Source organism: Phodopus roborovskii, unplaced genomic scaffold (assembly GCF_943737965.1).
Source record: "Phodopus roborovskii unplaced genomic scaffold, PHOROB, whole genome shotgun sequence".
NCBI classification, from domain to species: domain Eukaryota; kingdom Metazoa; phylum Chordata; class Mammalia; order Rodentia; family Cricetidae; genus Phodopus; species Phodopus roborovskii.
This window is the reverse complement of record NW_026126546.1, coordinates 7,896,703-7,913,994: the sequence shown is the minus strand read 5'-3', so window position 1 is coordinate 7,913,994 and position 17,292 is coordinate 7,896,703. Positions and strand designations below refer to the sequence as shown.

The following is a 17,292-nucleotide window of genomic DNA, read 5'->3' as shown; positions in this document are numbered from 1 at the left end:
GTGATGGCCAGGAACCATGTGGAGACAATGACAGTTGTTGCTGGTTCTCTTTCCAGCCTGGTCCCACAACCTCTTCAGCCCCAAATAAACACACTGTGACACTATATTAATTATTAAACTGTTGGTCGATGACTAGGACTTCTTATTGGCTAGCTCTGTCTTAATTATTAACCCATTTCTATTAATCTTAAGTATTTCCTCATAGTCTCATCTTACTGGAGAAGGGTCCAAGCCTCTTACTTCTATTTGTGTTCTATATGGCAACTGTTCTGGCAGGCTCCCTCTGCCTACCTCTCCCAGAATTCTCATCGTCTCCTGGTTCTTCCTCTCTTCCTGCCTCATTGACCAAACAGTGTTTTATTCATCAACCAATAAGAGAAACATATATACATATATACAGAAGAGGGTAAGGGTAGGTGTGAACTCAGGTCATTAGCAGCTCTGCTTGGGAATTAGAGTGGAATATGGAGGCCATGAAGTCCTTAATGAGAAAATAAGTGTAACTCTTGTGGAGTCAGGGCCAGGTGGCTAGTTGGCAAGTCAAAAGAAGTTGGTTATGGCCCGGGCCTATGACTGCAAACATTGTCTAGCACATGCTGACAAACTTGGCCTGCCCCCCTTTCCCTGAGCCTTCTCCTTCCTATGAAGTGTTGCACCTACTGCCACTAGGTATAATGTGTTGTCACATTCACCATTCATACTTGAGAGTTAGAGACTGCTAGGGCCTTGGAGAAAGGAGTTGCGATTTTAGAAACTTGCAGCTCATGGAAAAAAGCATCCATTTGCCCCAGGCTTGCTCTAGCTGCTGAGGAAGATGAGGGGGCACACACTACAGTAGATTGAAGATGATGCAGTATCTCAGGAGTGGGTCTCTACCCTCAGTACTTTGCTGAGTTTGCAAGGACTGCTAGATGTTCTGCAGGTGGAAAAGAAGAGAGCATTCAGGCACAGAATAGCAGAGAGACTTGTGAGCTGTAAGCCCAGCATGTGTCTGATGTCTGTACAGCCAGCCAGAGTCCCAGTGCTAAAGTCACATCCCAGAGGAGCAGCCAAAGTGCCTACTCAATCACATTCACCTTTTCTTTTTCTCCTTCCCAGGACTGGTACCTTCAGCTTGTAAGATCCCAGTGTTGGACCAAATCAGATTCTGCACTGCTGGAAGGTGCAGAGTTGGTGAATCGCATCCCTGCTGAAGACATGAATGACTTCATGATGAGCACGGTAGGGCAACAATGGGAAGCCAGAGAATCCCCAGCTCTGCTTGTCTTTCTGAATTATACTTATGCCTTAGATAGGGTTTCTGTTGCTGTGGTCAAACACCATGACCAAAAAACAAGTTGGGGAAGAAAGGGCTTGGCTTACTTCTACATTATAGTCCATCATTGAAGAAAGTCAGGACAGGAACTCAGACAGGACAGAGGCATGAGCTGATGCAGAGGCCATGGAGGAGGGGTGCTGCTTACTGGCTTATTCTGAATGGCTTGCTCAGGCTGCTTTCTTATAGGACCCAAGACTACCAGCCCAGGGATGGCACCACCCACAGTGGACTGGGCCCTCCCCCATCAATCACTAATTAAGAAAATGTCCGATAGGCCTGCCTACAATCCAATCTTATGGAGGCCATTTTCTTAGTTGAGGTTCCCTCCTTTCAAATGACTATAGCTTGTATTCAGTTGATATAAAACAGTTTGTGTCATCTTTGTGTGATTAATGTATGGCAGCATGTGGGAGACTTGAGTCTAGGAAGGACAGCATTAGGGAAAGCACAAAGCACATAGGGGCCTCTAACAAAAAAAAAAAAAAAAAAGGCATGTGAAAGCTATAATCCAGAATAGCCAGCACATGGGATGTGAATAGAATGCCATTTCAACCAAATTGGAATTCTAAAAGAGGAAAGTTGTTTTAACTCCATCTTTCATATGTATAAAGAAAATGGGTGGCCATAAGCTATAGTCAGTCCATCATCATTTATTTCATGACTGCAGGAAAATGTATCATGTGTTCATTGTTTCTGGAAATTGATCTTTATTAGCCCCCTTGTCTTAATTAGGGTTTCTATTGCTGTGAAGAGACATTACCATAGCAACTCTTATAAAAGAAACATTTAGTTGGTGCTCACAATTTCAGAGGTTTAGTCGTTATCATGTTGGGAAGCATCTAGACAGACATGGTGCTGAATAAGGAGCTGAGAGTTCTACACCTTATCCACAGGCAGTAGAAGAATGTGTACCACACTGGAAGTAGCCTGCGCATATGAGTCCTCAAAACTCACTTCCTCTAACAAGGCCATACTTCCTAATAGTGCCGCTGCTGTGGGCCAATCTTTCAAACACATGAGTCTGTGGCGGCCATTCCTATTCAAACCACCACACCCCTGTTTTCTCATTGTTGTCATAAGACACTGACAACAAGCAGTTTAAAGGGTGGAAGGGTTTGTTTTGGCTCACAGTTCAAGGGTGTAGTCCCAGGGCAGGGAAAGCATGGCAGCAGGAGCGTGGGGTGTCTGGTCACATGGCATCCATAATCAGAAAGCTGAGAGGAATGCTGGTGCTCAGCTTTCTTCCTCCTTTTGATTCACAAGTAAAATGGGTCTTCCTGCCTCAGTTGACCCGATCAAGAAAATCACTGGTAGGCACACCCAGAGGTTTGTCTCCTAAGTAATTCTAGGTCTTGCTAAGTTGACATCAGTATTAACCATCATGACCACCATGTAGTGAGGTGCCCTGTCCCCTCTAGACAGAGACATTCTCCCATGGGTGAGGCGCCCTGTCCCCTCTAGACAGAGACATTCTCCCATGGGTGAGGCGCCCTGTCCCCTCTAGATAAAGAGACATTCTCCCATGGGTGAGGCGCCCTGTCCCCTCTAGATAAAGAGACATTCTCCCATGGGTGAGGCGCCCTGTCCCCTCTAGACAGAGACATTCTCCCATGGGTGAGGCGCCCTGTCCCCTCTAGATAAAGAGACATTCTCCCATGGGTGAGGCGCCCTGTCCCCTCTAGATAAAGAGACATTCTCCCATGGGTGAGGCGCCCTGTCCCTTCTAGATATAGAGGAATTCTCCTCCATTTACCCTTCAAATATCAGAAGGAGTATTACAGAACTGGTCTAGGTTTTGAAAGCATTAGTTCCCTGCCCTTGGCTCCTTTGCCAATAAAGCATCCTTACGCCAGCCACCTTAGAGGGCTGCTTTGTTGCCACATTGAAGACAAGGACCCACTGTATCTTGACATATGCCAAATGGGAAGAGAGGAGGAGGAACCTAGCAGGTTAATAGGAGGTGTGGGGGCCAGGCACAGAGGAAGAGATCCAAAGTACAGGACCAGTGGGTTAGATTTTCCAGGTTGCTAGGTGGGCTATTTACAACTATGGAATTCCAGCTGTGACCATAGGAATGTTTGATTTGGGGGGTGCTAATGATGAAATATAGTTTTTAATATTAAAGTTTGATGTTCTACTTGAAAAATTGTTGTCCTCCCTTAAATGGCTAAAAAGTTGACAGAACATAATAAAAACTATCATATGAGGCCAGGCATGGTGTCACAATGCCCTTTATTCCAACACTTGGGAGGCAGAGGCAGGAAGATCTCTGTTTGTGGCCTGTTGGTCTACATCCAGGCCAGCCAGGGCTATACAGTGAAACACTATCTCCAAATAAATAAATGAATAAATAAGATTTTAGATTTTTGTCCTTCCCTTGTTCCAAATGCTATGGTGCCTTCTCAGGCTGCAGCAATGCTTGGCACTTTAGCCTGGGTGCACTGTTTATAGCAATTAAAATTTGTTATCCTATAATTGTTTCAGAGAAATATAAGATCATAAAAAATAAAAATACTACTTTAAAATTCAAGTATGACAAAGAGACCAGAAGTAATTATTGAACATATATTAAATGGAATTGTTAATTTTTTAATGTATATAATGTAGGATATACTTTTTAAAACACAGAATTCAAGTTAGTGTTATATTTTTTTATCTATTTACATTTTTAATTGAAAGCTTTTCTAGAGTGTATTCTCTTACTTTTATTACTATAACAAATAATTTGAGGCAAGTTGCTTCCTAAGGAAAAGATTATTTTGACTGATAGTTCTATAGATACAAGATCCAATGGCTCACCTAATGATGACCTTCTTGCTGTCAGAGCCCCAGTGTGGTGCAGAGAATCTCCCATGGCAAAAAAATAAGGAGCTTGAGTGTCCATGTCTCTAGAATAGTCTCACAACCATTCTTTACAGTATTCTAGTCTGGATTATTTTAGAAACAAATGCTTGCTGGATTAGCTATGTGTATTCCAGCCTGAAGGAAAGTTTACCATCTTTGCTGTTGTCTGGCCTGTAATGTTCTGACCCAGGAATTCAACCTAAGCCTTTTGGCTCCCTGCTTAAGCCTTGGCATGAGCGAGATTGCCACTGGCCAGAAGAGTCCTCTTTTTGAAGCAGCCCGAGGGGTAACTCTGGACCGGGTGACCAGTGTTGTTCAGCAGCTTCCTGCTGTCCATCAAGTCTTCCAGCCTTTCCTGCCTACAGAGCAGACAGCCTACTGGAGCAAGTTGAATGATCTGCTTGGTAATTTAAATGTGGTTCCCTTAGATGCCCCCCTCCTCTCTTTCCTCTCTCTGTTGATGGGAATGGTGGTAGCAGAATGTGCAAGCCAGAGGGAGACAGGGTCTCTCCCTGAGCCTAGACCTGCCATCGCTGCCGTCAGGCCTCTGGGATCCTCCTATCTCAGCTGAGGTTACAGCTGTACACCCTGCAGCTAGGTTTTGCATGAGTACTGGGATTACAGACCCAAGTTCTCATGCTGTGCAGCACCTTATCCACTGAACCATCTTCTGAGCCCAAGTTATCTTAGTTTTCTAATTATTTTATTTTATGTGTATAGGTGTTCTTACCTGTGTATATGTCTGCACTGCATACACGTAATGCCCCATGGAGCCAGAAGTTGGCATCAGATCTCATGGGACTGGAGTTACAGGTGGTTGTGAGCCACTATGTGGCAGCTGGGGACTGAACATAGGTCCTCTGGAAGAGCAGCCCATGCTCTCAACTGCTGAGCTACCTTTCTAATCCAAGTTTGTCATCGTTTTACAAGTATTACAGATCCAGCATTGCTTTGCCCCAAGCACATATATAGTCAGGGCTGTTGATGTAAAACACTGAAAGGCTGACAAAAGCAACTGAGAAACTGCACCAAATTCTTAGCTCTAAACGTCCTTCTTTGTTGCTTGTCTAGTCTTAGACATAGATAGTCAGGGTTCTAAGCCCTTCAGGAACACTGGCTTAGACTGAGGGCAAACCAGGTTCAGACTGCATGTGACACGTGTGGGTGGGCATGCACAGATGGGCTTTCTTGGTCTTGACATCCTCAAATCCACACACCCATGTGAAGGCTTCTGAATGGGAAGGGCCTGTGCACAGTCAGAGTGAGTCACTCATGCCAGTCTCATGTTTCAGGTGATGCTACATTGTACCAGTCTCTGACCACACTTGCCCGTGCCTTGGCACAATACCTGGTGGTGGTCTCCAAAGTGCCTGCTCATTTGCACCTTCCCCCTGAGAAGGAGGGGGACACAGTGAAGTTTGTGGTAATGACACTTGAGGTAAGAGCAGCTCTGAAATGCTGGTTCTCTTTGAGGATAGGATATGTGAGTAGCACTAAGATCAAAGTCCTTGAAAGCCAACAGCTGACTGAGTATGATAATGCATGCCTGTTAGCCCAGCTTCTTCAAGGCAGAGGCAAGAGAATTGTGAGTTTCTGGCTTGTAAGGCTGTGCATGGATACATAGCTAGATCCTGTTTCAATAAACCTCGGGCAGAAAGGGAATGCTTATTGTCAAGTCTGATTCACCTGACTGTACTGAGTCTTTTACCCTTGCCACACCACCCAAAGGGAACCAGGGAGGTCTGTAAGACATCCTCTTGTCCTGACACTACAGTCCTAATTAAAATCTAGACAGATGTTATGATTTAAGTTGGGCAGTGACTTGGGCATTTCACCCATGGGAGCCTGAACACTTGGCCCCTCAAAATATATATACACATGCACTGTAGTTTTGTTACATTGTCATATGACTGCTGGGAAAGAGCCTCACCTGTGTCAGAGCTGGGCTGCCCATTCTGAGCAAGGGTTGACACCTTACACTACGAAAAGAAAGTCTCCTGAGGGTGTATGGTACACAGGCAACAGCTGAACCAGACTGAGTTAGGTAGTCTTTAGATTGTCTTAGCCCAGTGGAGACTGGAAAGTGAGCATATGTGTAAAGTACCAGATGGCAGCTGCTAGTCATACCCTGAGCTGCATAGGCTCTGTCACAGTACTTTGTTCCCACAACAACTCTATAGGGTGATCTCTCTGTTCCCATTCACACATAGGGAAAGAAGCTTAGAGAGGTTCAGAGACTCACTAGCCATAAATAATACAGCTTTGTGGCTGAGATTTAAAAAAAGAAGAAGAAAAAAAAAAAAAAACCTGTGTTACAGGAGCCCTTGAGTAGTAAAGCCTCTGACTGGAGGCTCTGTGGCTCAGGACAAGTTTCTCTAGGCACCCATGGTTCTAAAGGAAGAATATATCTGGAGGGATTGGGTATTCTGACAGATAAAAGGCAAGAACTTTAGGGCCTAGGTGTATCAGGACTGAATATTAAGAAAGCTAGAAATGACAAACTAGAACCTGGGTTAAAGCCATCCTTCTAGAAGGAAGTTGGCCGAAATCTTGTCCTCTCCATCTTTCCATTGTCTGCTTCCCTGGAGGTCCCTGAACACAGAGTACTCAGTGAGCATTCTAACACAGTGCTTCCCTTTAGGCCTTGTCATGGCATTTGATCCATGAGCAGATCCCACTGAGTCTGGACCTCCAAGCCGGGCTAGACTGCTGCTGTCTGGCACTACAGGTGCCTGGCCTCTGGGGGGTGCTGTCTTCCCCAGGGTATGTGACCCATGCCTGCTCCCTCATCCACTGCGTGCGATTCATCCTGGAAGCCAGTAAGTCCTTATCTATGAGTAAGTTTCTTGTTTTCACACATTTAAACTGGTAATCAGCGATGCATGTCAGTCTTGAGGGTTTTTTGTTTTGTTTTTGTGTGTGTGTGGTGGGGGGTTTGGTTTTTTTTTTTTTTTTTTTTTTTTTTTTTTTTTTCTTGTCTTCTATTTCCCAAGAACCAGTTAGGACTTGGGGTGGAGTAGATGGATTATTATAGGTGCTGCCTTCAGAAGACCCCATTTGTCCACCCCCAGACCTTGACATTACACTAGAACTTAACTTGAATTTATTTTTCTAGTTATTTTGTTTGGAGTTCCAGCTTTTAAGAAATACTTTTTAAGTTTCATCCCTTTGATCTTTAGTCTTAGTTGACTATTTGATGTTCTTAGTCCTGGATGATTATAAGATTAACAAGATTACATTCAATAGATGACTTCTGTTAGAGTTGAAGTGTGTGCTCGCACACTGCATTGTAATGCTAATATGTTGTAAAATAAAAAGGACTCATTCTTTTCAAGGAACAGTGTCCTCAACAAGGGTCATTAGCTAAAAATTTTTAAAAATTGGACATTATAGTTTACATGTTAGAGAATGTTTTGAAGTTTTATGTTTTTAAATTAAACATTATAGAGTGGTGTTTTGATCTTTCATTGTTTAAATTGTTTTCATCTGTGCATTTGTAGTCAGCTTGGAAACAAAGATCCAGGGAGTAATGTTAAAAAGCTAAGCTTCTTAGTCGTAGTGATGCTTTTAGCAGTATTGCGTTGTAAATAGTCTGATAAAAAACTTTCAGGGTGGAGATGGCAAACAGTGCACTTAGAAGCCTGAATGTTGCAAGCACAAGTCTTTGTGTATTCGTGATTAGCCCAAGCACTGGTGCCCAGTGCTTTTCGGTGTTACTAAATTGGCTCTAGAAATCTAGCCCTCAGTTGACATAGCTGTCATTGTAAGTTTTATGAGCTGCACAGGTATGAAATGAAGACTTGAGTAGAAAGAAGGGTTAAAGTGTATGTTCTGCTGTGATTTCAGTTGCAGTGCAGCCTGGGGACCAGCTTCTCGGTCCAGAAAGCAGGTCAAGTACTCCAAGGGCTGTCAGAAAGGAAGATGTAGACTCAAACATACAAAGTAAGTCTTAGGACCCATTTTTTCCCTTCTGTGTTTCTTAGAGAACTTCAAATTCATTCACAAAAGAAGCTTAGGAAATGGGACTATGAGCTCCAAGGAATTTGAAGTTAGTGCTGGTACACATGATATACTGTAACCTTAATGACTGTTTCAGACATCTGTTTTGGTGGCATTTGGTGATTTGTTTGTTTTGTGACAGGGTGTCCCTCTGTAGCCTAGGCTGGCAGTGAATTCATGACCTTCCTGACTCAGCCTCTTAAGTGGTAGATGCTGCCATTTTTTGAAAAAAAAAATATTGAAATCACCATCATTTAAAAGTATCCTAGGCTTAGGCACATATATTGTCTTTTTTCTGGTCTTCCTAATTGATTCTAGGGTACCTGTCTTACTGTGGCAAGGTAAAATACATTTTGGCCAACTGAATCCTTGCCTCCTAACTTCCAGGCTTCTAGAACCTTTTCAGTTCCTTGACCTCAGAGGCTTAAATAGTAGGAATGCTAACTATTGATGCAGTCCCTCTCCCCCAGGTGGGAAGGCAGGTGTCACTCTATGGCTCCAGAAATATGTCTTTGTAATCATAGGTGTAGAGAAATGCTTAGTTACAACCTGGCACCTTGACATGAGCCTGTAATTGCAGCTCTAAGGAGGCCAAAGTAGGAGAGTCATGAATTTAGCCTGAGATAGTGTGTGTGTATATATATCTCAGCTTGTTTTTTTTTCTAGCTGAGCAGCAGCTCAAGTTATTCTGTGCTTCTGTTGTGAGGATAAGATGCAGCTAAGAAAATCAGAGCATGTGAAACACTGGGGTGAATGCCTACCATCATCAGAGTGGGCAGTGCCCAGTGGCAGGAGGTGATTTAATTCAGGCTGATGTAATTTTGGTCCTCCTCTGGGGCTCTCTTGAGATCAGTGAATGAAATTCTGGTCAGAAGAAGCAACTCAGGTTCTATTAAGCTTTTAATGTCACCTCTTGTTAGTACTTTTTTGTTTGTTTGTTTAATTTTATATGTGAGGGTGTTTTCTGAAGGTATACCTGCGCTACATACATGCATTGCCCAGGGAGGCCAAAAGAAAGTGCCAGATCCCATAGGAGTGGAGGAACTCCCAGATCCTATGGGAGTGGAGGAGTTAGGAGCTACTCTGTGGGTACTGGGAATTGAACCCAGGTCCTCTGAAAGAGCAGCCAGTGCCCTTAACTGCTCAGCCATCTGTCCCATCCTAGTTGGTAGCACTTAAAGTTAGTCTGATATGCATCATTTCTTTTAGCTTGGTGCTTAACACCTTAAGCTCAAAAAGGATCCTTTTTCTATCCTAGGAAGTTGTCTATAAATTGTCAATTCTCATGGACAAGGGTAACTATCTGTCCATTTTACCAACTAAACAAGTGGTTTTTTTAAATTCCATGCTGTATCGGACTCAAGGAATATGAACAGCCCCTGCCCTCAAGACCCTGACAGGATATATTGGTGGCTCTGGAATTTTTATCATTACTCTGCCTCTAAAATTTCCATCCAAGGATGAAACTCAGGTTCAAGACTATTACTGTGTTCCACAGAAATGGAAAGAATTGAGGGTTTGGATACATACTCAGGAGGTCTTCAGTGAACAGCCCAAACTCTTGGTAGACTGGACAGGGGTTGGTACTCTCTTCTCCTTGGGCTTTCAGAGGAAGGATGGCAGGGTTGCAGTGTTTTACAGAAACTGCCCTCTTAATCACCGTTGCCTGTGTAGGTCCCAGTTACGTTACTTCAGCCTGCCAGATGGTAGCAGAGATGGTGGAATCCCTGCAGTCAGTGCTGGCCTTGGGGCACAAGAGGAACAGCAACTTGCCTTCATTTCTCACGGCATTGCTGAAGAATATTGTCATCAGTCTGGCACGCCTTCCCCTAGTCAACAGCTACACGCGTGTGCCCCCTCTGGTAAGTCAGGTCACTCCTTTGCTGAAATGGAATAGGTGGTGTATACTGACAGCCTTGGGGTGGGGTGACCCTAACACTGAAGTAGAATCTTCTGGGGAGGATTCAGGAGCAAGGGGACAGAGTACTCGACCCTTGTGTATGCAAGAAAAATGCCCTACCACTGAGGTACATTTCCAACCCTTGGTTTTTGTTTTGTTTTTGAGATTATAATTTAATTTTATTTCTCCCCTTCCTTTTAACTTGCCCATATGCCCCTCCTGATCTTCAAATTCATGGCCTTTTAAATCACTAATTGGGGTGTGTGTGTGTGTGTGTGTGTGTGTGTGTGTGTGTGTGTGTGTGTGTGTGTGTGTGTGTGTGTGTGTGTTTGTATTAAATATAACCTGCTCAGTCTGTGTAATCCTACCTGTATGTATGTTTTCAGGGCTAACAACCAGTTGGTATGTTCTTCCCAGTAAGGCCACCTCTCCTGTTTCCAGCTTTCCTCGGTTGTCTATAGTTCTTTGTGTAGACCTTGGTTTTTTTGAAAGAATCTTGCTCAATTTGATATGTAACCAGGGCTGGCCTCATTCTACCTCTACCTCCCTAATGCTAGAATTAGTTAGAGGCATGCATGCCCACTTATCGCATAGTCTTTATTGTTGTAACACTCTCTGTGGTATTTCCAGCATTTTACATGTGGGTGTTTGTGTCACCTATGTTGTCCCCCAAGCATTCTATGAGTGCTTATTAGTAAAAATAGTGGGTTTTTCAAAAATGAGCTAAAGTAACCAACTTTATCTCCACTGATGTATTCATGTTGGATGTGATTCTGAAGTGATTAGACTAATTAATGGTAAGCCAGAAATTTCTCTCTCTGATTGTCTTTCAGAATTGTCTCCTTTGAAGAGATTCATACAAAGCTGGACACAGTAGTGCATGCAGAGACAAGCAGATCTCTGAGTTCTAGGCCAGCCTGGTCTATATCGGTCCAGTGTAGCCAGAGCTACATAGTGAGAGACTGTGTCAAAGAGAGAAAGATTGATTCATACATTTAGGGATAACCACTATTGTGGGTTCTCTCCTTGAAATTTTCTTCACATATCAGCTTAAAATAGGCAGGTTCTTGGTTCAGCAAAGCTTAGTATGGGAAGAGGATTAACAGCAGCTAGACCAACCTAAGTCTGCTGAAATAGCACACTAAACATATCCTTTCCTACAAAAATCCTCAGCAAGAAAGCAAAGCTGGCCCACAGCAGACTTGAACCATAACACAGAGCCAGACCCAAGGGGGGAGAGTACTTTTTTCTGCATAGAATAGGCCATGTGCCTGCTGCTGGGCTACAAGCTCTGCAACTTTGAGAAGTTCACATTTAGAAAGTGACATTCATTGGACCTTAGAGTTGCAGGGGCCCTTTTTGAGTGCTGTGGCCTAGCTGTGCTGGAAGTCCTTATAGGACAAAGAGCTGTGGACATTGGGAAGAGCCCAATAGAAATCCAGGAGACCATACAATATTGCTGCATGGGGTTCAACCCTGGGCAGGAGCATTCCTTTGGAGACTGTGCAAGAAGGTAGTCTAGAGGTCATGGAAGGCTGTAGGGGATCTGCCAACATAGGCTGTGTGCTGTAGGTAAAACTCTATCAGGTGCTTTTAATCCACTCCCCTGAATGCTTGAGGGGGGGATGGAGAAGCAGCTGCAGCAAGCACTTCGGAACCTCCCCTGGGCATGCCCCAGAGACTCTTATGGGTGGTATAAGAGATTTATAGGTAAATCTATAAATGATTAAGAGAGCTTGGTTGTAGGTATCTGGGGAGGCTTCCTTAAGTCCTCATGACTCACCGAGACACATAGCTGAGCTGGCAAGGTGGTCCTGCTACTGAGTCAGTATAGAGTTTGCCTCAGGGTTCCCTTTTGTGTATGGTGCTTGTCCAGATATCTAATGGCAGAACTCAACTTCTCAGAGTTGATAGAAATTAAGAGTGGGGTTAGCTTTGTGCCTGTTTGCCAATGCATGAGACTGAACTCCACTGGTGTCTGCCTTTTTTCCAACACACATCTGATGTTTGTTGGCCTCCAGCATTTCCCACAAGGAATCCAGCTTGTGTATAGCTAGTCTGAGGGGGTGTAACAAGAAGGTAGAGGACTGGCCTTGGGAGGGCAGGGCAGAGTGGTAGGAGTCAAGCTTGGCCTTGAAGGTTCTAAGGAAAAGGATGGGAGCCTCTTGTGGGAAGGCACTAGCTCTGGAAAAGTCTGTGTGTGTAGTGGGTAGCTGGCTCAGTGGGGAGACTGGCTGAGAGAAAATGGAAGAGGGATCTCTTGTTTTCCTTGTGGCATCTCCATCCTGTTACTGTCTTTTCATCTTCTCAGGTATGGAAACTTGGGTGGTCGCCCAAACCTGGAGGAGACTTTGGCACAGTGTTTCCTGAGATCCCTGTAGAATTCCTCCAGGAGAAGGAGATCCTCAAGGAGTTCATCTATCGCATCAACACCCTAGGTACCCCACAGTCCTCCTCAGTCCCCATACACTACACACATGCCTGAAGCTCACTTGGCAACTGGAAAGGTTCAGGGGTGATGAGGGAACAAACCTTCTTCACACATTCCGCAGTATATATAGAAATTATAGTGAGAAAATAGACCTAGATGTACATACACGAGACTGTGTGGGCTTGCATACCAGGCTTCTTTGAACAAAGGGAAATGCACACGTAACTGTCACAGGAAGCCATATTATGCATTCAGACTAAACCATACAGGTGGGCTGGGAATATTGGCTCACTGTAGTGCCTGCCCAGCACCAGCGAAGCCCAGGATTCAGTCTCCAGGGTTACAACAGCAAACTGTAAGTAGTGGGAGTGATTTCCTCTGTTTGCTACTTTGACCTAGTGTTCACGCACCATTTTTCTCGTGTGTAGAATGAGCATCCTGGGGAACATGACAGGCTAAGTATCATAGGAGCCAGTGTAGCAGAATGAGGGAAAGTAGATTGGCCAGAAAGCTCTGCTCATCCGTTGTGCTCATCTTCTGTGGCCCATAAAATGGAGATTGTATCCATTTCATGTGTTTGCTACAGATGTGAACATGAAAATATCTTAGCAGTAGCATGTGTATTTCTCCTGTTGGGACTGTTCTCTGCTCTGAAGCACAATCCAAATTGTCCCCTGCCTGGTTTTCTGGATGAGGGTGTGATGGGAGATGTCATTTTGTTGATATGTTTCTCTTACTGGTTAATGGATAAAGCGCTGTTGGCAAATAGGAAGGCAAGATAGACGGGACTAGGAGACAAGGAGGATTCTGGGAGATGGAGGAGAGATTCAAGATGTAGGGATTTGAGAAGAAGGTCCAGATCCTTAGATTGATAGAAATGAGTTAATATTTAAGACAGAGCTAGCCAATAAGGAATGCTAGTAACTGGCCAACAGCTTTATATCTAATACAGAGTCACTGTGTGTTATTTGGGGCTGACAAGGGTGTGTGTGTCTTAGTTACTGTTATGTTGCTGTGAAGAGACACCATGACCAAGGCAACTCTTGAGAAACAAAGCATTTAGTTGGAGGCTTGCATACAGTTTCAAAAGGTTAGTCTGTTATCATCATAGTGGAAGTCAATAGGTATGTTGCTAGAGCTGAGAGCTTTACATCTTGATCCACAAGCAGCAGGGAGAGAGAGAGCAGGCAGGTGAGAGATGAGATGGGGTGGAGGCCTGGTGTGAGCTTTTCAAACCTCAAAGCCCACTCAAAGTAACATACCTCCTCCAACAAGGCCACACCTCCTAAATCCTTCTCAGTTTATCAGCTAGGGACTAAAAGTATGCAAATATGGGCACAATCTCATTTAATCCACCATAGGATGTGATCAGATAGTGTGATTATAATCCTTATAGTCTTCACCTGCTGGAGTATTTCCTAGAAGAGCTTGGGTACCTGATCTCCTGCCTGATTCCTGTTAGTCCCTTCTCAAGTTTTCTTATTAACTCTCAGCAACATACCTCAACTTCCTTTGGCCATAAATTGAATAGTTCATCACTGTCTCCAGTAACTTCTGAGTAGGAATCAGGCAGCTCCCATGAGGAGCTTTTTTTCCTGTCTGTCTTAGTTACTTTTCTGTTGCTGTGATGAACACCATGACCAAAAGCAACGTGGGAAAGAAAGGGTTTTTTTCTCTGTATAGCCAGTAAGTCTATCACTAAAGGAAGCCAGGGCAGGAACATAGAGGCAGTAACAGGAGTAGAGGCTATGAAAGAATGCTGTTTACCAGCTTGCTCACTAAAGCTTGCTCAGCCTGCTTTATCAAAGCCCAAAGGACCCCAGGGGTGGACCCCATATACAGGCTAGGCCCTACCACATCAATCACTAAGAAAACTCCCTTCAAACTTGCCTACAGGCCAGTCTTATGACAGCTGACAGTCAGTCTTCATAAATGACTCGTTATCACTTGGGTCTGTCTCCTGGTACTGGTATTCACTTGAGTCTGAGTCATACCCCATGTTACAGGAGGTCCTAGCATTTGATGCTCTACTTTCTAGTCCACTTCACTCTATCCTTGCCTTACATGGAGTACTGTAGATCTTCTTGGGTCATAGTGGACCCAAGTGCAGCCATTTGTTGAATTTTACTCTGATGTAACTTTTTATTGAACCTGAAGAATGGCCTCCTAGATCACCCAGTGCCATGCTTTTCTGATCTGTCTTCTAAGTGGTTTTCACTATTTACGTTTATTTGCTTTGTGGAGCAGGACTCACATGAATACACCCATAGTGCGCATGCACATGGAGGCCAGAAGATAGGTGGCAGGTATTGGTTTCTCCTTCTTCCACGTGGTTCCTGGGAATTGAACTCAGGTTGTCAGCCATCTTGCTGATACTGTTTAATCTCGTCAGCTTTGTAGAATTATTGTGTATGTATGTAGTCTGGTCTGAAGTTTCTTGGTCAGACTTAAGGTGAGACTTTTAAAATGCTTAGTGGGCGGAATAGCCTGACCTGCTTTAGTGACACCTTATATATGGACATCCTTGTCACTATACCACATAGTGGGGGGTTGGAGGGCAATCTGAGCTGCTGAACATGTCCTGTGCCTCTGGGCCTTGGTAGCATAACTGACTTCCATGTGCTCCGGTGTCCTTCATGACATTCCTTATGCTGTGTAGGATTGCCCAAAGGTGGTGCTCCAGGAACAGTACTGATGGAGTTATATTGTCAGCATCTCTTCATGGATTTGCAGAGTTGGGAAACTATCTAATATAATGATTGATTCCCAGGGTGGACCAGTCGTACCCAATTTGAAGAAACTTGGGCCACCCTCCTTGGTGTCCTGGTGACCCAGCCTCTGGTGATGGAGCAGGAGGAGAGCCCACCAGAGGTGAGACTTCCATAACTAAGGGGTAGCTAACTGGGGACCTGTAGTCATGGCAGCTGGTGACTCTGTTTTGGAATAGGAAAGCAGGCTGATATATCTCAACTGAGGCTTCTAGTAGCAGGGTACATCTTTTACTATGATACATTCCACATCAGTGATCATTAAGATTGTTCTTTCAGGACTTTTGCAGCCTGTAGTTCATTTATCGCTATCTGAAGGAATGCCATTGAACTACAGCAAAAAAAGCCATGAATCCAGGCCATGTACATGTTTCTTGTTTGTTTTGTTTTTTATTATCTTAGAGGTTTTGTTTGTTTAGTGTTAATGTAGACCATGCTATTAAGGCATAAATAACCACCATCCATAGGACAGTGGTGGCACACACCTTTAATCCCAGCACTTGGGAAGCAGAGGCAGGCCAATTTCTGTGAGACCAGCCTGATCTACAAGAGCTAGTTCTAGGACAGCCTCCAAAGCCACAGAGAAACCCTGTCTCAAAAAACAAACAAAAGACATAAATAACCACCATATCCGTGGGTGTTAAAAGTACTGGGATGAACCCTTGATTCTGAGAGCTATGGAATGAACTTGGGGAAGTGACAGACAAGAGGGTAAATCTGTCTAGGTCACAAATCATCAAGACTATCTTCAAACCCTTCTGTAACTGCCAGATTGCTATAGGCAGTATTTTAAAATGATGATAGAATTTAAGAGCAACTTCCTCCCAGGTAAATTCCTATTTGAAGTTCTGTTTGTGTACTTCAGATTTACTCCAAGGCCAGGTATATGAGCAACCAGTGCCAAGCAAACTTGGACTAATGACCCTGGCTATAGGAAACTACAGGGCTCAAGGGATCTGATTCTCCAGTCTGAAGCCATATGGCCTATGGGCACTATGTGAGGTAGAGGCAGAATGAGTGGTTGGTATCTTGTTGTCATGTTGTCAATGTGTGGACTATTCCTCTAGGAAGACACAGAAAGGACCCAGATCCATGTCCTGGCTGTGCAGGCCATCACCTCTTTAGTACTCAGTGCAATGACTGTGCCCGTGGCTGGCAATCCAGCTGTAAGCTGCTTGGAACAACAGCCCCGGAACAAGCCCCTGAAGGCTCTCGATACCAGGTTTGCCTGAGTTCTTGTGTGGGCCATATTCTATTGCAGAGGGTGGTGAGGTAGTCCACCCCACTCTTAGTTTTCTATAGCCCTTTCCTTTGTTGTAAGAATTGATGTAGCCTGATGGTGGTGGGTGCAGCCTTTAATCCCAGCACTCAGGAGGCATAGGCAGGCGGATCTCTGTGAGTTTGAGGCCAGCCTGGTCTACAAGAGCAAGTTCCAGGACAGGCTCCAAAGCCACACAGAGAAACCCTGACTTTGGGAAGGGGGTTATTGATATAACATTGTGTCTGTGGCCCTGCCCAGGAATATAAATCCGAAGGTGATTTTTGTTATCAGTGAAAAGCTGAAGATTTAGTGTGAAATGTTAAGGGCTTCACTGGATGTTCAGGTTCAGACTGTGGGTCAGGATTGAGCACTTGCTGAAGAGTTTGTTTGCTGTTACACCAGCTGCTTCAGGCAAGTGAAGGAGAAGTCCTGGTAGTTTTCACTCCTGTGACATTTGAAAGAAGCAAACATGTTTTTTCCCTTGGTTTTTAATTTTAGATTTGGAAGAAAGTTGAGCATGATCAGAGGGATTGTAGAACAAGAGATCCAAGAAATGGTTTCCCAGAGAGAGAATACTGCCACTCACCATTCTCACCAGGCATGGGATCCTGTCCCTTCCCTGTTGCCAGCTACTACAGGTACAGGAAGGAGCTAGAACAAGAATGTGGCTAGCATTCTTGCTGTGGCTTAAAGAGAAGGCTGCATGCTAAGTGTATTTCTCCCATTCACAAGTCTCATGCTTTGCCTAGACTTGTACTACCACGAGCACCA

At 44.3% G+C, this 17,292-nt stretch overlaps 1 protein-coding gene across 1 annotated transcript in view; it reads left to right on the top strand.

Annotated features, from left to right (window-relative positions):
* Htt (huntingtin) overlaps positions 1–17,292 on the top strand; it is a 133,081-nt gene that overhangs the window by 97,932 nt on the left and 17,857 nt on the right. Inside the window, exons 47-56 of the mRNA XM_051200276.1 lie at positions 1,099–1,221; positions 4,353–4,566; positions 5,455–5,600; positions 6,804–6,981; positions 8,009–8,104; positions 9,836–10,023; positions 12,373–12,499; positions 15,263–15,363; positions 16,328–16,482; positions 17,020–17,159. Coding sequence (XP_051056233.1) covers positions 1,099–1,221; positions 4,353–4,566; positions 5,455–5,600; positions 6,804–6,981; positions 8,009–8,104; positions 9,836–10,023; positions 12,373–12,499; positions 15,263–15,363; positions 16,328–16,482; positions 17,020–17,159 — 1,468 coding nt within the window. The remainder of the gene's footprint in view (positions 1–1,098; positions 1,222–4,352; positions 4,567–5,454; positions 5,601–6,803; positions 6,982–8,008; positions 8,105–9,835; positions 10,024–12,372; positions 12,500–15,262; positions 15,364–16,327; positions 16,483–17,019; positions 17,160–17,292) is intronic.